The sequence below is a fragment of the Peromyscus californicus genome, unplaced genomic scaffold, assembly GCF_007827085.1.
Source record: "Peromyscus californicus insignis strain IS unplaced genomic scaffold, ASM782708v3 Scaffold_8__1_contigs__length_139910024, whole genome shotgun sequence".
Taxonomy (NCBI): Eukaryota; Metazoa; Chordata; class Mammalia; order Rodentia; family Cricetidae; genus Peromyscus; species Peromyscus californicus.
The window spans coordinates 63053635-63077081 of NW_026294606.1; the positions used below are offsets into that span (position 1 = coordinate 63053635).

Below are 23447 nucleotides of genomic sequence, written 5' to 3' on the forward strand. Positions count from 1 at the left end.
ACCTTCCGGGTCGAGGTGCTTAGAGACGAAAGAGGAGTTGTAAGCTTCCTAAAATTCTACACTTTCGTGACTCCCCTCTCCCGGACTCAAATTCTTTTTGTGTCTCGTGAGTCTGTGCGGTCATGCTAAGCGTACTCTCCACCATTACTTTAGCTTCTAGCGCCTCCTGACATTTATGGACCGGAAGAGTCCCTTTCAACATAGCTCGGTGGGCACTTCCGGAAGTGACACGCCAGGATCCCGGAGAGTACTGGCGGGAGTGGAGAAAGGCAGCGATTCACGCCGCGGGTGGAGGATGAAGAAGGAGCATGTCAGTCACTGTCAGTTCTCCGCCTGGTACCCGCTCTTCCGAAGCCTTACCATCAAGAGGTAAGATACCTGGAGGCGAACTGCAGTGTTTGGGCTAATCCCATCTCCTTCAGAAAACTAAAAAAGGCAGGCCCTCTAACGACTCAGTGGGAGCGACGGCGTTGAGCTGTCGACTTCTTAGATTTGAGGTAGCAAGATTAGCAAAGAAGATCAGAATTTACCATGCTTCCCGTTGCGAGTCCTTGGAGCGTTTCAAGAGAGGTAGGAAAGCAGTGAGGGTCATAGGCAGCGTAAATTGAGATCGATACTTTTGGAATTGACAGAAGCACAAGGTGATAAACAAAACAAAGCAAAACTGGGTAGTCCACCTTGCCGCTTGTTGGTTGTTTTTGCTCTTTACTAATCACTCACAGAGGCTTATTCTTAAGTATAAATGCTTGGCCTTAGTTTGGCTTGTTGCTAGCCAGCTTTTTTTTTTTTTTTAACTTTAAATTATCCCGTCTTACCTTTTGCCTCTGGGCTTCTACTTTTCTCTTCTGTAAATCTTAATCCACTCTTACTCCGTGGTTGGCTGTGTAGCTGGTGGCTGGCTCCTGATGTCTTGCTCTGCTTGCTTTTCTTCTTGCTCCTCCTAGATTTCTCCTTTTATTTATTCTCTCTGCCTGCCAGCCCCGCCTTTTCTCCTGCTTCGATATTGGTCGTTCAGCTCTTTATTAGACCATCAGGTGTTTTAGACAGGCACAGTAACACAGCTTCACAGAGTTAAACAAATGCAACGTAAAGAAATGCAACACATCTTTGCATCATTAAAGCAAATGTTCCACAGCATAAACAAATGTAGCACATCTTAAAATAATATTCTACAACAGCCATTGACTAACCTGACTGGTAACAGTTACTGAGTTCCATCACTGTAAAATGAGGGCAGGGATTCTGACCCGACCTTAAGTCTATTGTGAAGCTCCGTTATGGTAGTGTATAGGGAGCATTAGATGGTAACATTGCTACTGATGACCCAGTGTTCTGAGAAGCAGCAATCCATCTGGAAAGAGAATGGGATCATACTTGTCCTCTAATTCCCTGGCCTAGAACAAGGAGTCTATTCAGGTTTGCAGAATGCCTCTGGTGAATTGCCTCCAGATGTAGGTAAGGCTTTCATTCACTAACAGGGATAGATAGTATATATATCTCCAAAGGTCGTGGGTATCCATGGGTAGGTAGGATTTCCTGCATTTTACTCACTTCTCCTTTAGACTTACCTAGATTGTCACTTATTTGGACATCAACTATCTTTCCCTTTTCATTCTGTCCTCTTTTTGAATTTTGAAGGCTTGGAAGAGCACTTGCTTTCCAGTGCTCTTGGAATAACTTTCAAGGTTATTCAAAAGACATTTCTTTTCCATCATGCTATTCAGACATAGGCTCTCTTTCTAGTTATACATGTTATAATGGAATGTATAGTAACATAAAATAATTCTTGCATTTGAAGATGGCCAGTCACATCAAAGAAGAGCTGTTGATGCAGCAGTAATTGCTGTCTGTCACTAGTTATCTTTCCTAGCTGAAATTCCAGTCCTTCATTAACTTACATAATTAAAGTTAAGCTGTGGGTCTGAAATATTGTTTGGATTATTTCTTTGGTGTTGGTATGACAGATGGTTCACTTGTGAATTTGTCAGTTATTTTTGTGCTGAAAATCCTTTTTTGTTCATTTTGTCTATCTTTTTGGAAGAGTCTGGTTATCAAACTGGTAACCTTCCTATCTCAGTCTCCCAAGTGCTGGGGATACAGACTGCACCACCATTCCCAGCCCGGCCCTGAATTTTCTTAAGAACTATCCTTTGGTGTCTGTGTAACTGTCTGTTGTAACCTCTGACATAGTGTACCTTCGCCTTAAGCAGAATAAGCATACAGTGATTAACAGTCAGACTCTAGAGTCAGAACCATCTGTCTGAGTTTGAATTCTGGTTCTATCAGCATCTTCAGCAAATTACTTCATCTCCCTGAACCTCATTTGGAAAACGCAGCAAGTAGTAGGATTGTCATGAGTGTTACATAAAATAAAATACTTAAACTGCTGCTGCTCTTTCTAATATATAGTAAACACACACAGAAATGTTGCTTGTTACCTTTTGGATTTAATATTTTAATCCACTTAAAATGTATGCCATGTATATGAAGATGATAGTGGAAATAAGCCAATAAGTGGGATTTTATGGCATCACTAAGCAGTCCATGACTAAGCTGTGTTACCTAAACCCACCTTTAAAATGTTTATTTATTCATTTATTTAATTTGTGTGTGTGTGTGTGTGTGTGTGTGTGTTGGGCATCTGGAGGTTACAGGACAACTTACAGGAGTCCGTTTTCTCCTTCTACCATGTGAGTCCTGAGGATTGAACCTCATTGTCAGACTTGATGACAGGTACCTTTACCCACTAAGCCTTCTTACCTGTCCAGACTAAAAACATGTATTCTTTTTGAAACCTTTTCCTCTATTTAACTTGGTGATGCCACTAGCACTTAACAAGACAGCCCTTCCACAATCCAGACAAATCAAGTGAAGGCATATGGCAGCCGTTGTCTGCTTTAGTGCTGAAAATACACCTTCTGACTATTGTCTTAGAATTATTATTTAGTGTTTCATTATTTTTGCTTCAGAGCTGATTATGCAAATTTATTTTTAAAAATAATTTTTATTTATTCATTGAGAACTTCATATATGTATACAATGTATTTTGATCCTATTCATGCCATTTCCCCCTTATACTCTCAGGTTTAAGTAACACAGTCTACCTCCCAACTTCCTATCCTGTATTTTTTTTTTTTTTTTAAATATCTCAGTTCAGTTAGTGATGCCTGTGTGTGCATGGGGGTAAGGCCACCCACTGGAGTTTGGGCAATCTTCCAGTAGCCACATCACCTAAGAAAATGACCCTTTTTCCCACAGCAACCATCGATTGTCAATAGCTCTCAGCTGGGAGTGGGGCTTGTGAGCTCCCCACCCCACTTCATGCTGGGATTTTGTCTGTCTGATCTTTTGTTGGTAACCACAGCTGCTGGGAGTTCATGAGTGCAGTGCCACATCCTGTCCAGAAAACAGCATTCCCTAGTGCTCCTCCCCACCCGCTGACTCTTTAGCAATGTCCCCTGAGCCTCAGGAGTGAGGGTGGTATAGATGTCCCGTTTAGAGGTGAGCATTCCATAGTCACTCATTCTCAGCATTCTGATCAGTTGTGATTTTTATCTGGTTTTCTGGATTTAGCTGGTATTTTTTCTTATTTCACTGTAAGAACTACTGTGGTAATTATGTAAACTGAAGTGTGTATTCATATACTGAGCTAGTTAGAAACAAGCCTAAGCTATAATCCAAGCTTTCCTAATTAATAGTAAGTCTCCGTGGTTTTTTTTTTTTTAAATGAGCTGATGCCCCTTCCCCTCCCAAAAATCTGTCTGCATCTCTCCTCTGTGCTAGTCCTTTTAAATGATGCCCTTTTTTGGTATATTTTGTTTTTTTCCAGTGTCATTCTCCCACTTCCTCAGAATGTGAAAGACTATTTACTCGACGATGGGACTCTGGTGGTTTCAGGAAGGTAAAGTATATCAGAAAACAATTCTTTATAATCATAAAGAAATGGTGTACCGATTAAGTCAACATTTTTGCATGGGTGAATAGATTAGCCTAGGCATACCATCCTCTTCATTCAGGAGGCAGAGGCAGATGGACCTCTGTGAGCTCAAGGCCAGCCTGGTCTACACAGCAATTTCCAGGCCAACCTGTACTACACAGTGAAAGCCTATCTCAAAGTAAATAAACAAATAAGCACGTCCTTGAGATTGATGTTCAGGTCCTCATGGCTGCACAGCAAGTGCTTTTGCTCCTGACCCACCTCCTCAGCCCCCTTGTTTGTGTTTTTGAAACAGTTTTATCATATTCCACACTGGCCTGAACTTTACTGTGTATGCAAGTTGGCCTTGTTATTGCCTGCTGGATTTTTAGTGTAGCTTTCTGGATTGTATTTCTGGCATTGATTACCCCTTTTCTTTTTTTGTTTTTTTCTTTCTTAAAAAAAAATTTTTTTTAATTATTTATTTATTCCTATTTTATGTCCATTGTTTTGTCTGTGTGAGGCTGCCAGATTCTCTGGAACTAGAGTTACAGACAATTATGAGCTGCCATGTGGGTGCTGGGAATTGAACCCACGTCCTTTGGAAGAGCAGCCAGTACTCTTAACTGCTGAGCTATCTCTCCAATCCCCTGAGCTTTCTCTCCAGCCCCCTCTTTCTTTCTTTTTTTGTTTGTGTTTGAAGACAGGGTTTCTCTGTGTAGCTCTGGCTGTCCTGGAGCTTGCTCTGTAGACTAGGCTGGCCTCAAACTCAGAGATCTGCCTGCTTCTGCCTCCTGAGTGCTGGGATTACAGGCATGATACACCACTCCCTGGCCATTGATAACATTTTAATAACTTGAAAATCGTTAAAGTAGAGTCTCATTAGTGTGGTGTAATTAAAGGATAAGGAAATAATTAAAAAAAAAAAAAGACTGCAAGCTCAGTATTAGGGTTCTGGCTAACATGGTAAGTTTCAGTCTGAGTTGAATCTTGTGCACTGAAAAGGAAACTGCTACTCCCAAGTGTAGTATATATAATAACTCACAGTAGTACTGACCCCTAATGTTAGAAGACATTTTATACACTTCCATGCTGTGGACATTGAAGAGCCTTCTGTATTGACTTTTCATCCGTCAGATGCTTGCACGAGTCTCAGGTATTGGCAAGCACCATGTGGAATGCACAGTGTTAGTTGAGAGTATTCTGTAACACCATTCATGGGGAGATGTAAGCAGGTGTCTACTCACCCCACATAGGGGACTGGTGACAGACCTAAGTCCAGTTTGGTGAACTAATTTGTTATATTGGAGCCACTTAGAAGAATATGGGGGAGGGGTTACTTCCAGGAGCAGAAATGACTCACAGTCAGCTGCATCACCAGATGCCCATCCCAGCACAGGTGACAGCTCACAAAGCTGGGACTGTAGAACATAGTACATGGGACCTTAGAGCATATTGAAAGACAGTGAATTGTGCCTTCAAAGTTTGAATTTGAGCAATTTTCTGCCTAGAAGTTCATATTAAGCCAACTACCAACATGAATATGAGAGATAGGAATAAAAATGTTTTCATATATGTATATATTCAAAAACTTTTCCCGTATGCATTTTAGAGCTTGTTTCAATAAAATGGTAAACTAAGAGAAACAAGAATGTAGTACCTGTAGAGACCCACAGAGGTTTCCTAGTAAGAACTTACTCAGGATCTAAGAATCTGAGCTTGCTTTACCCAGCAAGGCTGCATAAGGGGATGATTTGACCACTTTGGAAGGGTCTACACTTGGCTGTGCGGTGTGCTGTGATCTAGCAAGGGGGAGGTCTTTTGCTTCATCCCTTGGCATTGTTAAAAAACGCCCTTTTGAAGAGGCAGAAGGGACTGTTGGATTTTGATCCAGGTCCCGAAGCTATCCTATGTTTCTGTCTTTCTCCTTTTCGCTATCTTTCGATCTAAAAGTCCCACGTCATTCTGGTTTTTGCTTTTTTTTTTTCTAGGTAAATGGTATGGGATTTTTATGTTCTATATTTCATATTGCATAATAATCGTCTTGATCCCTTATCTATTGCAGCATAACACAGCACCTCAAACTTTGCAGCTTAAACCAGGGCCCGTTTTGTTTGTCACTGATTCCTGGCAGCGTCTCTCACATTGCTGCATATCTTGCAAGCAGAATCACGGCCAACTTTTGTTCTTGACCATCTTTCCAGGAGTGTTTATACATAGCAGGCAGCCTGAGGAGGAGAGAGGGTGTCTCCCTCCAGAATAAAAGCAGCTTAGATATCTCCCTGGGTTATGCATGGAGCAGGTGTACTTGGATCTCTTTGTAAAAGATGAGACTCCTTAAGAGGACGGCCCTTCAGTTGTCCTGCAAACTCGGGCCACTCTGTGCTGACCCTGTAAGACTGGAGGGTCAAGAGGGAACTAATTCAGAGATGCTTTGTGCTGTCCTGTGAGTAACAGCCCTTTGTTTCTGAGTCGGGAATCTCATGATATCTGCTAATGTCCAACCAACTGTGGGCGGTGCTCTTGTTAACTGGTACATATGGAAAAATTGATCTTCTTCATCCTTTAGCCCTGGGCAAGTCTTCTGTTGGTCTTGCTAAAGTCACATGGCTGTAGTCATTTGGTGACCAGGCTGAGGTGGGTCATCATAAGATGGACTACCTCACATGTCTGACAGTTAAAGCTGTCACTTGGGTCTCCTTTTCCGTGTGGACCTCCTCATCCTCAGTAAGACGAGCATTAGCTTCTTTACAGAGCGGTGTGAGGAGGCTGTGAGGACTACTGGTGGCCTAGTACAGAATCAGGTGCTATTGCTTTCGATAAATTGTGTGGGTCAGAATGAGTCTTGAAGCTAGTCTAAATTAGAGGGATGGGGAAATATATTCTGGAATGTGATGTGTGGAAAGGCAGAATAACCCTGCAAAGAAATATGTGGGAAGTTTGTGGGCCTGCCTGCCTGCCTCCTTTCCTCTCTCCATCCCGCCTTTTACTTTTTTCCTTGTGTAGATCCAGAGTAATCTTGATGCCATCGCACATGCTTTTCCTTGTACAAACAAGAAGTCTTGGTTTTGTGCCTAGTGCTGTTCCGTTAGCTGTGTGGATAGCTCTTCCCATTTCCCCTCTGTATCTGTCCTCATCCTGTCTGTCTTCCCTGTCTTTACTACCACTTCCTCAAATATTTGGATCAAAGTTGTACATTATTCTTACAATGTTAATAGAGATGGAATTTGTTTTTTTTTTCTTCCTGCTTTGAGTGATTTCTGAGCAGGCAGAACATTTTTATTCTGCCATCTCTTACTGGCAGTATACTCCCATTAATTCCACATTTATTTATTTATCCATTCATCCATTCATTCATACATTCATACATTCATCTGTCTATGGTTTTTTGAGACAGAGTTTCTCTGTGTAGCCCTGACTGTCCTGGATCTTGCTCTGTAGACCAGGCTGGCCTCTAACTCAGAGATCTACCTGCCTCTGCCTCCTGAGTGCTGGCATTAAAGGTGTGCGTTACAACCTCCTGGCTTTTATTTATTTTAATTCCATATTTTTATTAGCTTCTGTCTCAAGAAGTGAACATTTGTTTATATTACTCTCCAAACCTAAAGCTATCTGTTTTGCATTTATCTTATTTATTTATTTACTTACTTACTAATTTATAAATTCAGTACATTTGAAATTATGACTTCATGGCACCAAAGTATTTTTCTCAGTTAAATTTTGCTTTATGTTTTCTTAGGGAAGATCCGCCAACATGTTCCCAGCCAGACAGTGACAATGAAGCAGAAGAAACACAGGTCAGTAGAGAACAGTCTGTTTAGTATCTGTTCTCATTTAGACAATCTCTGAAATGCTTTTGACAGATCTTACCTTACGTTTTATTACATGAAAGTCTTACTTTGACATAGATATGTCATCGATACATATCCATGGTGTATGTGTGTGGTATATATGTTTGTGCATACTATGTATGTGCCCCATATGTGTGCATTGCAGAGGCCAGTGAAGGACATCCAGTATGCTGCTCTGTCAGTCTCCATTGTATTTCCTTGGGATGTTCTCTTGCTGAACTTGGAGCTCACTGCTTTTCAGCTAGGCTAACACTGGCCTGCAAGCCCCAGGGATACCCTCAACCCCACTCCAACACTAGGGTTCCAGGCATGCTCAGCCACTTCTGGCTTTTTACGTGGGAATTGAAGATTAGAACTCAGGCCTTCATGCTTGAGTAGCAAGTGCTTTTACCTACTGAGCCGTCTCCTCATATAGCATGTTCAGGGACAGATGTCTCCTGTGTGTCATTTTTAGGTAGCATACTGCCTTTGTTATCCCAGTATGGTATTTAAATTGAATGTGTTCTTTCTCTCCTCGTCCATGCAGTGGTCCGATGATGAGAACACAACGACACTTACGGTAAGAGCAAAGCCGCACCAACATGGGGCAGCCTCACACTGTCGCACAAGAATGGGCCTCAAGGCTTAAGTGCCTGCCTCTGAGTGTGATGAGCATGCCTTGGGGTGCCTCACTGTCTGTGGGTGATCACTTACTGTTTGTAGAAACAGCTTATGTCATTGCTTAACAGGCAAGCATAGTTTGCCCTCTTCCCCTTTTCCTTACAAAAGAAATATCAAGAGTACATATTTGATGCTCAACTTACTTCTGTTAGATCCTGAAAGATGGAATCAAGCCAGATATTAGCTCTGAGGTTCCCAGATGAAGAGGAATTAAAGTAGAAAGTCTGTATTCATTTATTCAAAGATATTTAAATGGCATAAAGTTATTTCTTTCAAGTGAGACTGAAGTACTACTCAAAAGTACTTTGTTTATTTCAATTAAAGAGATACAATTTCAAGGATATATGAGAAGACATGGAGATGTCTAAAAGTGATGCTATTTCCTTAGATTACCATGCCAACAGATGTGGAGATGGGAATTTTTGTCTTGTTTAATCCAGATGCCATACATATCACTCTTATATGTGAAAATCCTGTTCAGCTCAGTGTGATTCTATCATACTCAGGCTGTTAACTTGGGCTCTGTGGGACAAAGGTATTTATTCAGTTTCTGCCATCAGAGGGTTTGTAAACCAGGGAGAAGGATGACTTAAGGTAGGAGGGAGATGGTCAGGATTTTAAAACAGAGGGAACAGTTAACCAGGAGCATCTAGAAATGCTTCAATGGGAAGCAACATGTGGCCAGGATTTTTTTTTTTTTTAAGATTTATTTATTATGTATACAATGTTCTGTCTGCAGGCCAGAAGAGGGCACCAGATCTCATTACAGATGGTTGTGAGCCACCATGTGGTTGCTGGGAATTGAACTCAGGACCTTAGGAAGAGCAGGCAATGCTTTTAACTGCTTGAGCCATCTCTCCAGCCCCGTGGCCAGGATTTTTAAAATAAAATATTTCTATGAACTCTTTGAGAATTTCATATCTACATACAGTGCATTTTGGTCATATTCGTATCTACTTCTCCTCCTGACTCTCAGACCCACTGCCATCTCCACCCCCAACTTTATGTCCTCTTTTTGATTACCCACCCACTTTGTGCTATGTATATACTTAGGATACGGAGCCATCCATCCACTGATACGTTTGACCTGGATCTTAATTAGTATATGAGCTCACATTTAAATAATATAGATGGATAGACAATGTATTACTATAACTGGACAATTTATTTCTGTTTGTTAATATTTATTCATTATGTGTATGTTTGCAGGTGCACATGTATATAGGTGCACATGCACACATGTCCATGTGCATGTGGAGTCCAGAGGACAACCTTGGGTATCATTATTAAGAATGCTATTTTGGGAGGCAGAGGCAGGTGTATCTCTATGAGTTCGAGGCCAACCTAGTCTACAAAGTGAGTTCCAAAACAGCTAGGACTGTTACATAGAGAAACCCTGTCTGAAAAAAAACAAGAAATAAAAGAGAGATTGAGAGAGAGAGAGAACATCATTCACTTCATTTGAGACAGAGTCTGTCATTGGCTGGAACTTGTCAATTAGGCTAGGCTGGCTGACCAGCAAGCCCCAGGTTTCTTCCTATTCCCACTCTACCTTGATGGGGGCCTTGAGTTTTTATGTGACTTCTGGGGATCGCTCATGGAAAGCATGTACTTCCCATATCTAAAGAGATGGGTTTCATCATGACCTCTCCATGCATGTGTGTTGTCATACTTGGCTCTTTGTTTCCCCAGTGTCTTCCCTCTCCTTGTGCTCCCATTCTTCTCAAGTAGCTTCTCTTTCTGCTCTCATGTCATGTGTCCCCTTCCCAGACTGAGTAACTTAGAAACAAGAGAGATTTGTTTCTCAGAGGAAACCCAAGAACAAGGTACACATAGTGTCTGGGGAGAGGTTATCTCTGCTTCAAGGTAGCCCCTTATTGCTAAGGAGGCAGGGAAGATGAAGAGCTGGAAGATTCTCTGATGTCCTTTCTGCAGCTATTAACTCTATTTATGAAGGTATAGCTAGCCCCTCATGATTTAACTTTCCAAACGTCATACCTCCCAATATCACTGTGGTTGGGATTAAGGTTTGATATGAATTTTGGAGAAACACAAACTTTAAAATCAGAACAGTGGGAACTGGAGAGATGGCTCAGTGGGCAAAAATGTTTGCTGCTAATATAGAAGTCCTGGGTTCAGTTTCCAGCATCTATATCAGGTGGTTTATAACCACCTGTAACTTCAGCTCCAGGAGATCTCATGCTATATGGCTTCTGGCCTTTGGGCACCCCTACACACATATTGCATGTAAACTCATACAATAAATAAATAGACAAGTCTTGAAATCAGAGTGCTCTCTCTCTCTCTCTCTCTCTCTCTCTCTCTCTCTCTCTCTCTCTCCCTCTCTCTCTCTCTCTCTGTGTGTGTGTGTGTGTGTGTGTTTGTTTTCCATACTCCTGTGTGTGTGTGTGTGTTTTCCATGCTCCTGTGTACTGAGAAGGTACAGAATCAGTGTCATTCTTCATGGTAGCAGGGAACATACTTCATGCCATTATGCTTGCTTCTGAATACTCTTCACCACTAAACTGAAACTTCTTAGAGAAACCTAGGACTGAAGTTGGGAAAGTAAGATTACCCACAGTAGCTTGCTATGCCAGAAACTAAGGAAATGGAAAAGGATGATGGGGACATGACAAAAAGAACCAGAAACCAACTCTCTATATACTCTTTAAAAATATCAAAGTCATGAACAGTAAGTACCACAGAGAGAGGAACTAACTGTTAGAGGTTATAGGAAATTAATGAAACGTGACACCTAACTACAGCGGATGCTTCGGACTGGACTCTAGATAAGGAAAAAAGTTCAGATTTTTTTTTTTGCTATAAAAGACTGTTAGGGCAGTGGGCATGCTTCAATACAACCTAGAAAGTAGGCAATGGTGTTCGATTTCTGTAAGCCTCCTGATTGCGATCACTTTACTCTTTTGTAAAAGAATGTTTAAACAGCTTTTTAGGGAATGAATATTCATATTTAGGGATAAAGGGAGTTAGTGATTGCAGTGTGTTCTAAGATGGCATGGGAAAAGAATTCATTACGCAATGTAAAGATAAATAAATAGACATGCATAGAGAATAGGGCTTGGGGAACCATGATAAAGCCGATGGGGTGAAAAGGAGACGGTCTGAATAGTATGTGAGCATTCTTGCTGATCTTACATTTCTGGAAGTTTGACATCATTTTACAATAAAAAGCTAATGTCTATTTAAGTAATTAGGTTCTCCAGGTAGAATTAAGTAGAGATGGGCATTAGGAACACTCATGGATGGATAACTCTTAGTCGAGGAGATATTGAAGCCTGGTCCAGTGAAGGAAAATCCAAAGTAAATCATTCACTAGTATAATTAAAAAGCTATCAAATGAGGAACACCCCCATATGCCAAAGAGAGAATGAGTATGAATCAACATGCATATAATCCTAGCGCTCAGGAGACTCAGGTATGAGGACTGCAATCTGGGCTCCATCTTGGGCTGAAAAACTAGGCCTTGTCTCAAAAACAAAGAGAAGTAATAATCAAGACTTCAAAAGCACCATGGTGAACTTGTAATTGGGAAATACAGCTAAAAGACAATGCAACTTGAATTCATCTCAGTGTTCCTCCTCCAAATCAAGTTGTTAAAAGTGTGCATAGGGACTGGAGAGATGGTTCAGCAGTCAAAAGCACTGGTTGCATTTCCAAACCCAGGTTTGGTTCCTAGGACCCACATGGCAGCTTATAGCCAGCTATAACTCTTATTCTGAACGACCTGTTGACCTCTGCTGGACTCTATGGTGCCAGACTTGGATACAATACAGTACATACATACATACAGACAAAACAGTCATACACATAAGATAAAAAAAAATGAAATCTTAAAAAAATAAAAGTGTGCATAGCAAGTGATAGTATTATATAAAATTCTTAGAATGCCATATTTATGGATAAGTATGTGTATTATTGAGTTAAAGTCATGAATGTAGAAGAATATGCACTAGGTTTATAATGATGGTCAGGATCTTTATTGCTCTCAGGAACATTTTTCCTTTAAGAAATCTACAACTGGGATTGGGGATTTAGCTCAGTGATAGAGTGCTTGCCTAGCATGCGCAAGGCCCTGGGTTCGATCCTCAGCTCCACAAAGAAAAAAAAGAAAGAAAAAGAAATCTACAACTAACAATTTAGCTTTGCTTCACTAGATAAAGAAAAAGTAAAACAAGCAAAACACCTAAGGGTTCGAGTTAAATATGCCAGATTGTTGAATGTTTCAATCTAGGAACATGAGCAAATATAACTTTTTATATACATTTTGTAGTTCTTAAAAACAATTAGGACCAAAAAAAGAAAAAGGAAAAAAGAAACCTAGCCTTTGAATGATTGTGGTGCGGAATTGAGGTTAGAAAGGCAGCTGATGAGATATCAGAAAGTCTAGGGATATAAAATGAATGTGTGGGTTTTTATCCCACTCACAATGGGAACTTCCCCCTGGACAACTGACTGGTGTCTGTGTTCAAAACTGGCAATTGAGCTGTGAGCTTGAAACAATAATATTAATGTCACCTGTTTATTAGTCATTTTCAGAGTAAAAAAATCGTGATTCCGATGCAGATATGAAACTTTATTTAACACATTTTTAAAGATTTTACTTTTAACTTTTGGAGGAACCAGGTGCAGGTTTTAAAACTGGTTAAAAATAGAATGTAAAGAAAAGGCATAATGATCAGGAGTATTAAGTGAATTGTAATCCTCTGGGATGGGAGAGATGGTAACTGGATCCCTTTCAGGATACCCATAGGACTTCATTCTCATCATTATGAGTTAGCTATAGTTTACCAAGTTGTTCACAGTGAAAATCACATAATGGTGTGCTATATGTCAACTTTTATAATTTATATTTTTCTGTACGATTCATGGTTTAGTATTTCATAAGGTTGAATGCTTTTGAAGATTGAGAGAACCAGTCAAATCTTTTAAAATGTAATAAACAGACCTGGGTATAGTGGTGCATGGCAGTGATTCCAGCGAAATGAAGATCAAGAGGGAGAGTCAAGAGTTCAAGGCCAGTTTTGACTACATAGTGATTTTTAGGTCAGTCTGTGCTACCTGAGAACCTGTCTCAAAAAAAAGCAAAACAATACAAACAAACAAAAAACCCAAGGGTTTTTGCAGATTGCCTAAAGTGCACATAGCCCTGGAGTCAATCTTTAGCACTACAAAAACCAAAGCAAAATGTATGAAATATAGCAGTCCTTCTGTGCAATGCTTTGTGGAGTGGGAAAATGAAATTATTTTGTCTTTGCAATTATTATTTTTAAATTTTATGTGTATGGGTGTTTTGCCTGCTTTTACTTCTGTGCACCACATTCCTGATTGTTGCCTGTGGAGGTCAGAAGGGGGGTTAGGATCTCCTAGACCTGGAGTTACAGACAGCTGTGAACTGCTATGTGGGTGATGAGAATTGAATCCAGGTCCTGTAGAAGAGCAGCCAGTACTCTTAACCATTGAGCCATCTCTACTGCCCCAACTGTATCTCTTATAGAAACTACTGCTGATGCAGAACTTAGATAAGTGGCTTTTATTGACAGCTCGAGGACAGCCAGACCAGCAGCTTCTGGTGATTATGAGGAAGTAATTTGCATGACACCAATCCTACAGTGATCCTACAGGGAGAGACAAGTGGGAATACAGGATTCCTAACTCAAATGTTCATAGACAGCTCTTCATGACTGTGTCTAAGCTGAGTTGATGGTAGTCTAGTGGAAGAGAGATATGGTACAGTCTATCAAATAGTGAAAGAACTTGTTAACCAGCCTATAGGTTGGCATCTTGCTTACAATTAACCCTTTCTAGAGCTGAGAGTGTTTCTTAGTGTTAGAGTGCTTGCCTGCACGCACAGGCCAGGGATCAAGTCTTAGCCCACAAATCAAACGAAACCTACCAGAGTTGTTTCTAATTGGGAGATACATTTCCATTTTTAAGAACTTACTCTTTTGGCCTTTTTCCCAGAATCTTCTCAGTTTTTTTCTTTTTCTTCACTGAGCTAGATCTTTGAGAGTCCATAGGAGCCATCTGGGTTTTGTAGTGTGTAGATAATTTTAGACTTTGTCAGAATATTTTTCTACTATGGAGTTTGGTTAATTTTTTTCAGAACCTGCAGTTGCCCAGTAGGGGGCAGCAACCCCCTCCCTAGAGGCAAATGCAGTTGGAGAGTGACAGAAGAGATTGTCCTCTTTCCATCCCCCTTGATATTTACCTAAAGCCTAAGGCAGGGCCTATTGGCAGTCAAGCCTATCTTCCTGTTGAATAGTAGTATTTCTGTCACTTCCTGGTTGAAACAAACACTAGACTGAGCCTGTCTCTAACCAAAAAGAAAAGGACATTTTAACTTACCGAGGTACTATTTGGGATTTTTGCTTGTATTAAAACTTGCCTGTAAATAGTAGCATTTAGGTATAGTTTATCACATCATGTATTTTTTGTTTTCACTGAACATTTCCCATTTAAATATTGGGTGCTATTTCTGGGACCCGGAGTGTATGTACAAGCAATACCCCAGTCTCTTCTTTCGAAAAATACTAGCTCTCATTAGTCCGTGTGTGTGTGTGTGTGTGTGTGTGTGTGTGTGTGTGTGTGTGTGTGTGTGTGTGTGTGTGTGTCCATGTTCATGAAGCCAGAGGAAGATACTGGGTGTGGTCCTCTGTTGCTCTTCATCTCATTGCCTTTAAAAGGGGGTCTCTCAATAAACTTGAGCTGGCTGGGCAGTGAGCTCTTGCAGTCTGCTTGTCTCTGCCCTCCCAGTGCTGGGGTTATAGGTGTGGGTAGCCATGCCTGGCTTTTGTACTGAGGGTCTAAACTGAAGTCTTTATTCTTGTTGTGCAGAGCGCACTTACACACTGCCTTAGCCCCGACTGACCTTGAACTTGCTATATAGCCAAGGGTCTTGAGTTCCTAATTCCTGCTTCTACTTGCCAAGTGGTGGGATTTCAGGGCATATGGCATCAGAGATGGCTTTAGATGCCGGTGTTATGTAAGTCTTCAGAAAGAACCAGTGATTTGTTCTTCAGGGACCATGTACTCGGGGACAGCTGTGTTTTCAGAGATAGGAGTTTTGATTGTTTTGGAAAGTACCTGTTGAGAAGTTGATTATTTCTCTTTCTGGTAAATATTATTTCCTTGCTGATTTTATTTAATCAAGTGGGGGAATAAGAACAATAATTTGTATCCTAAATAATTCTGTTTTTAACATTCTGACTACAACCTTGAGTTATTGATCATATTTTCCATGTCTGGTGTTGTTGACTTGCTCATGGTTTGTTCTCTGTCTCTGTAGGCACCAGAATTTCCTGAGTTCAACACTCAAGTCCAGGAAGCTATCAATTTGCTGGGGGGTAATGTCTTCCCTAAGCTTAACTGGAGTGCCCCAAGGGTAGGCGCACATAAAAAAATCTTATTATTTGAGTACTTGTTTGTTTTGCTCTTTATTTCATTTTATAGCTCCATGGAAGATCTGATTATATTCCTAATTCCAGAAAAAAATCTGTGGAGTTTATTATATTTTCCCTCTGTTTTCTTCTCTTGATTTTTCTGCATGTATTACCCTGGGTCTGAGCAATACTATGTATTCTGCCCAAAGACAGTCTGACCTCCTGTGGTGTCAGTTGTGCCAGAATCCACCTTCTCTTCATCGTCTGCATGTTTTAAACATCACCTACTCAGTAGAGCAAGATTTTCTCTGTTGAAAAGTTCTAAGTATGCTGGACTGGAGTGGGATAGCCTGGTAACCCGAGTTTAATCTCGGGGACCGACAAGGCAGGAGAGAACCAACTCTTTTTTTTTTTTTTTTTTTTGTTTTTTGAGACAGGGTTTCTCTGTGTAGCTTTGCGCCTTTTCCTGGAACTCACTTGGTAGCCCAGGCTGGCCTTGAACTCACAGAGATCCGCCTGGCTCTGCCTCCCGAGTGCTGGGATTAAAGGCGTGCGCCACCACCGCCCGGCTTTCTTTTTTCTTTTTTTAGAGACAAGGTTTCTCTGTGTAGTTTTGGAGCCTGTCTTGGAACTCACTCTCTAGACCAGGCTGGCCTCGAACTCACAGAGGTCAGATCTGCCTCTGTCTCCTGAGTGCTGGATTAAAGGCGTGCGCCAGCACCGCCATGCAAGAGCCAACTCTTGAAAGTTGTTCTCCGATCTTTGCATCAGTGCACACCTGGTTCCCACACACGAGCTTGTGCACAGCGGCAGGAAGTGTATGTTCGTTTTGGGGGTGCCTTTTGTTTCTCCCAGTAGTCAGTGTTTCCACTGGGTTTCATTTTGCAAACACCATGTACTCACCTGCTGTACATTTACTATAATTATTAGCATTTTCTTATTTTATATTTTACTTTCCTTGGAGTTGACAGTTGCGTTCTTTTTTTATTCAGCTGTGTGGTTTGCTGTGTACATACAGAGCATATTTGTAAACCATATTTAGTAGAATTAAATATGATGGGTATACGTTCTTTAACCAGAAGTTATTGTCTTTTTCATTGGGAGAAATTTATATCATGTAGAACTTTTTAAATTCATTGTTAGTTTCTCAGTCAACTTTTCATGTCTGTATGAGTAATGTTTTAAATTTCTTTGTTTTCCAATTAAGATGGAATTTTGGAAAAGATTATTTTTGGTTGTAAATTCCTTGTCCATTTGTTTATTGATTGACTTGTATGCACCGGTGCTTTCTTCCACGTAGTGTGGATGATTGGGTAGTTTTGGTAATCACCAGTGTTTTTCAGTGTGTATTTTATCCTGTGTCTGGTCTGTCTATGGAAGTGTGACTTAGTCACACCCCACTGAACCTTGTTCCCATATGTCCTCATGTCCAGCACAGTCGCTGTTTTAGGATGCGATGGTTGAGACTGTTTCACTTTCTTTCTTTCTGTTCGAATAAATAGGGGCTTAACTGTGCTGACCATCCAAGTCTGGATGTTTGTCTGTCGGTCTCCCTAAACAGGAAGGATGGAAATGACTGCTTTTATTCTGGAGAGTAGCTGTTTCTTTACCATTTGAATCTTTTAGCTGATGTATGTAACTTCATTAACCTGCCTTCCATGTTAACATGAAAAACATTGGAAAGTATTTTGCCCTGGGCTGAAATGTGTGGATCCTACTATCTCAGTGTGCATAACTACACTTTTTTAAAAAAATTGTATTTGTTTATTTGTTTTGTGGGTATATTTGTGCACGCACACTTCAATGTCAGAGGACAATTTGTAGGACTTGGTTCTCCTTCCATGGGTAGCCCAGGGACTGAACTTAGGTGATCCAGGCTTTTGGGAAGTGTTTACCTACTGAACCGTCTTGGTCTTCAGTATGCATAACTGAGTAGCTGGCGTGCACTGGTCATGCTCTTTTTGTTGAGAAGTATATCTGACATCTGACGGTTCTGCTAAAATTTGCTTGGCTGTGTTCTCTAAACCCTTGAGGTAAAGTGCGTTATTGTTTTCATTTATGTGCTGCAGCTGTGGGGTGTGTCTTAACTCACACATGTTTATTGTTTAGGATGCATACTGGATAGCAATGAACAGTTCTCTGAAGTGTAAAACTCTCAGTGACATCTTCCTGCTTTTCAAGAGTTCTGATTTCATCACTCGTGACTTCACACAGCCGTAAGTGTCTTGTGAGTAGCCTCCTGTTGGTAAAATTCTACTCTCTAGAGCTGTACTGTAACATTTCTGTGTCATGAGCTGCTTTGTGGCCCTCAAGTGGCATTTTAAAGCAAACCTTTCGTTTTCTTTTACAGCAAATCCTATTCAGTGGCTATGCCTAACTATCAAGAATATATGTGTGTGTGTGTGTGTGTGTGTGTGTGTGTGTGTGTGTGTGTGTGTGTGTGTGTATAGTAAACATTTTAGTAATTTTTTCCTGTTATAAAATTCAAATATGCTTATAAAAAAATTAGTAACTACTAATGAGGAAAAACAGGAAAGCATAGTGAGCTCATTATATAATCAACTGTATATACTTCCAGATTTCTTTTGATTCATAGATATAATGTAAATATACCTGTCTTTGTCTATTAAGGATTATTTCACTTGTTCATATGTATATTGTGTGTGTGTGTATGTGTGTGTGTGTGTGTGTATGTATACAGGTCAGAGCACTTGTGGAGGTTAGAAAGCGGCTTATAGGACTTGGTTCTCTCTCTTCACCATATGGATCCCAGGGGTCGCACTTATAGGACTTGGTTCTCTCTCTCTCTTCACCATATGGACCCCAGGGGTCGCACTGAGGTTGTCAGGCTGGGGAGCAACTGCCTCTATCGACTTCCTGAGCCATCTTGCCAGCCCACCTGCCCCATTTTTTTTTTTTAATTTAGCACTTTTTTTTTTGGACTTTTTTGTTTTATGTATATGGTGCTTTGCTTGCATGTATATGTCTGTGTGCCATATGCATACCTGGTGCCTTTGGAGGCCAAAAGAAGGTATCAGATCTGGAGCTGGAGTTATAGATATTGTATGCTGTTATATGGGTGCTAGGAATTGAACCTGGGTCCCCTGGAAGAATAGCCAGTGCTCTTAACTGCTGAGCCAATTCTCCAGCTCAACTTAAAGATTGGGATCCAGTTGTTCAAATTGCTCTGTAGGTTGTTTGCAGTGTATAGTGACAGTATGTTATCAGCATATCATGACGTCTTTCTGTGTCTTTAAATGCTTACATTTATCATTATTTTATCTGATCTCGATGGTTTGCCACTAGATACTAGTAGCATGATGTGTTTGAGCAATTCTCTTTTCTTTTATAAAGCTCTTCCATAAAGATCCTTAAAGTAAATCTTGAGGAGATAGATAGATATATCTACTTTTTTAAGTAGAATTACTTGATGATAACTGTGTGGCTAAAGAACTTGAGCTGTGTCGGGTGGTGGCACAAGCCTTTAATCCCAGCACGTGAGAGGCAGAGGCAGGTGGATCTCTGTGAGTCTGAGGCCATCCTGGTCTACAGAGTGAATTGTTCCAGGACAGCCAGGGCTACACAAAGAAACCTTGTCTAAAAAAAAAAAAGAACAGAACTTGAGCTGCTGCTGCTAATTATAGCAAGGCAGAGCACCAACCATTGAGAGAGAGAGAGAGAGAGAGAGAGAGAGAGAGAGAGAGAGAGAGAGCGCCCCAATCTTCTTTTGTCTCATCACCAAACAACAGCCATTCTTGACATCCCTCCTATTAATCTTCTAAACATCTTCTCAGTTAAACTAGTCTGTAAGTTTGCTATAAGCTGCAAAAATACAGTGTTTGCATGTGGATGCACACCCTTATTCCTAACCATGCAGTAGGGTCTGTTCTGGCAGTTCACTCTGCTTCAGCCTCAGCTCCTATTTTGAAGGGATCCTGGCATGGCTAGGTATGTCCACTGCCTGACAGTCACAATCAGCTCTGTTATACCTGGGCTCTGTATATGGGATTATAGTGTTGATAAGAGAAAACAATATGTTGTAGCCATTGATGAGTGTGTTTGTATCCCAAGTTTATTATTATTTAGGGTGTGGTTCAGTCATTATATATTTATGGTTAGCGTGCATGGGGCCCTTCATTCATTCTCTGGCATCATAAAAAATAGCGTATAGAGGGAAGAGAGTTATCCAGGAATTTCTATAGCCATTCATTTCTGGCTTTATAGAAATGATTAAAATTAACAGCAACAACAAAAACCCAAGCATGTATTGTTTTTGTTTTAGTCTTTCAAGACAGGGTTCCTTTTTTGTAGTCCTGGATGTCCTGGAACTCACTCTGTAGACCAGATTGGCCTTGAACTCATAGAGATCTGCCTGCCTCTGCCTCCTGAGTGCAGGGATTAAAGGCGAGCGCCACCACTGCCCAGCTTCACGTGTTGTTTTAACATGCAGTTGCTGACTTTTTGTGGCCGCACAGGCACAGGTATTACCGGGAGTTGGTGGCCTTCAGTTTTCATTTTAATAAATGCAGCAGCATTTGTATTCTGGCAGATTCCTCTGGTTAAAAGAAAGTCATTGCTTCACTCCCCCCCCCCCAAAGCTTTTTTTTTAAACACCTAATGCTTTGAGTAAGAGAACTTGAACTATTATCACATTCAGACTGCTTTGTATCTGTTAATTGATGCAGACTTTTACAGACCTTTAGTATTCAGTGCAGTAAGAATGTGAGGACATCTTGGCCTTTCCAAAAATAATTTCACATTACTTTTCATTTTGAAGCTGATGGTTTTAAAAATCAGCTTTGACGTTCATCAGTGGATGGTAAAACTATCAGTCATGTTTTACATTTTGTTCTTTTTGACTTTTAAGGAAAAGTCAGCAAGTCAATGTGAGGCCTTGGATTAGGGTGCCCACCCATAAATGGCCATGCTTCTACTATCACCAGTTAGGGTATTGGAGAGAACAATTGCTGTGCACTCAGCCTCCAGCCCTTTAGTTGGGCATTACTGATGTGTTCCTAGAAATAGTGTTGATAATCACTAGCATAGCAAGCAATAAGCCAAGTACTTAACAGTGTGTATGTCATTATAACAAAATTCTTTATTAGTAAAACTTGTGAACAATGAAGATCTGTGCCTGGAAGTGTGGCTCAGCTGTAGGGCAGCTGCCTAGCCTTCTTGGTGCCCTGGGTTTGATTCCTAGCAGTACAAAGTAGAAAAAATCAAAAGGAACTTTTGTCACAATGTCTTTCAGAAGCTCTCAGAGATTAAGAGTGTAATCCTTTAGGTTCGGCAAGATCGTGCACTGTTTTACTCTGCTGAGGCCTACGTCTGTTCTGTGGTTCAAAGCCCCCTGCTGGTTACTGTCAGTTATAGGTCCTTTTCAGAATTCCCATTAAATTATATAATAGAATGAGATATCAGTGATTATTCTAATACACAATTGTTGATCTGTGCAAATTTTTACTGTATCATAAAAATAAATTTGTATTGTTTACACTATTTTGAGTCTTACCTTGACTAAAATCATATTGTGATATAGTCAAGGATATAACGAGAAATTCACAGAGTCTGTTTAACGGGCAAAAGAATTTATTAAGGGGGAAAACTCACTATACAGAACAGAATTGACACAGGTTCTGGAACGCTGTTCTAGCTGCCTGAATCAGTCCTGCATCCAAGTCCCATAAGGGAGCCAAGAGAGCGATGCCTACGTGCATCTCAGGTCTTAAGGGTCACCAAGAGGCCACGCCCCAGGGCATGTACTTCAAGGTCATAGGCAGAACAGCTATAACACAGGATATTTTTAAGTTTTAATTTTATGTATATGTCTGTGTGATGGAGTATGTGCACATGAGTGCAGGCGCCTACACAGTCTAGAAAAGAGCATCAGATCCCTTGGAGGTGAAATTACAGGTGGCTGTGAGTTGCTTGATGTGGGTGCTGAGAACTGAATCCAGGTCCACAAAGGAGTTAAGAACAGTGTGTGCTCTTAACTGCCAAGCTCTCTATCCAGTCCCTCCCTATGTTTTAAGTTCGCAAAAGCCATCTGAAAATAGTTTACAGACATAGGGTTTATTGCCCCGACTATATTATTTCTAACATGTTTCCTGGCAGTTCCAGGCTTGTGCTTTGAGGGCTGCTTATATGATTCAATATGTGTATCCCTGGAAGTAGGGATGTGTTAGTTAGCTTTTTGTCATGGACAGAATACCTGAGTTAAACAACTTGTGCAGAACTTTATTTTGACTCACAATTTTAGAGGTTTCAGCTGGTGGTTGGTTCACCCCATTTTCTTTTGGGTCCGTAGCAGCATAGTACATCATAGCAGGAATGTGTGATAGAAGAGGCCTGTTCACTTTACAGCAACCTGGAAACAGAGTTAAGACTGGAGGTGGTCAGGGTCCTAAGATCTCTGTCAAGGGCACACACCCCAGTTACCTGCCTTCCTTTAGGAGGTCCCACATACTAGAGGCTCCACTATCTCTCCATGACACATGAACTGAGTTCCCTTAGCACATGGGCTTTAGGGGGTGTTCAAGAGTCAAGCTATATCGGGGTGATTGTGAAGCACAGGTGCATTAGGGTCTGGACAATCAGATTCTGTTAGCAAGGCTGCCAGGCGGGAATAGCTGGAACATCTACCCAGTGTCTGCTATAGGCAAAATTTCCCATAGAATGCCAAGTTCTGGCTTCGGTTTTTCCTGTGTTTTACTTGGTGACTGTAAAAAGTGGAGGTTGAAGCCAGGCAGTGGTGGCACACGCCTTTAATCCCAGCACTTGGGAGGCAGAGGCAGGTGGATCTTTGTGAGTTTGAGGCCAGCCTAGTCTACAAAGCAAGATCCAGGAAAGGCACAAAGCTACATAGAGAAACCCTGTCTCGAAAAACAAAAACAAACAAACAAACAAACAAACAAAAAAGTGGAGGTTGAATTATAACATAATGAATCTGCCTAATATTTGCTGACTGCATTATTTGCCCACACATCAGCATTCTCTGTGATTAAACTTATTGAGTCGCAAGACTGCTTTCATTAATTGTTTTATTGATCGTCACTTCAGTAGGACAAATATGAAAAAAAAAAAGAAAAAAGAAACACCTAATGTTCAGATAACAATTAGAAGAAAAAGCTGAGTGGGTAGAAAAGTAAATCCATTCATGAAGGGCTCAGATTAAAGAGAAACAGATTTGACCAGGGAAATTTGTTTGTCTTAGCAGTTTACACTTAGCTACATTCAGTGCAATACTTTTCTTAGTATTATCACAAAACTGGTTATTACAGTAAGTCCCCCTTTATCTGCAGGACATATGCCCATAGACCTCCAGTGGATACCTGAAAACCATAGAGAGTACTAAATGCCATACATACTGTTTTTTTTTTCCTATATATATGTGACTATGCTAAACGCCACCTTTTTTACTTCCAGGAGGCATGTTATGGCTTCTCTTGGCATATTTAACTTGCTAGCATTTCAGGATTATTATTATTATGTAAAATGGGGTTACTTGAACATAAACATCACAACACCAAGGTAGTCAAACTGATAACTAAAATAGCTACTACATTACTAACAAGTGGGTAGTATATACGAAGTAGACACCCTGGACAAGGTCTCATCTTC

The 23447-nt window shown here is 40.7% G+C and overlaps 1 protein-coding gene across 1 annotated transcript in view; it reads left to right on the plus strand.

Moving 5' to 3' along the window:
- The first annotated feature begins 60 nt into the window (after positions 1–60).
- Positions 61–23447, plus strand: part of Cdc123 (cell division cycle 123) — a 50866-nt gene continuing 27479 nt past the window's right edge. Inside the window, exons 1-6 of the mRNA XM_052729026.1 lie at positions 61–369; positions 3830–3901; positions 7656–7713; positions 8294–8326; positions 15734–15829; positions 17937–18043. Of these exons, the coding sequence (XP_052584986.1) occupies positions 176–369; positions 3830–3901; positions 7656–7713; positions 8294–8326; positions 15734–15829; positions 17937–18043 (560 nt within the window). The 5' untranslated portion in view covers positions 61–175. The remainder of the gene's footprint in view (positions 370–3829; positions 3902–7655; positions 7714–8293; positions 8327–15733; positions 15830–17936; positions 18044–23447) is intronic.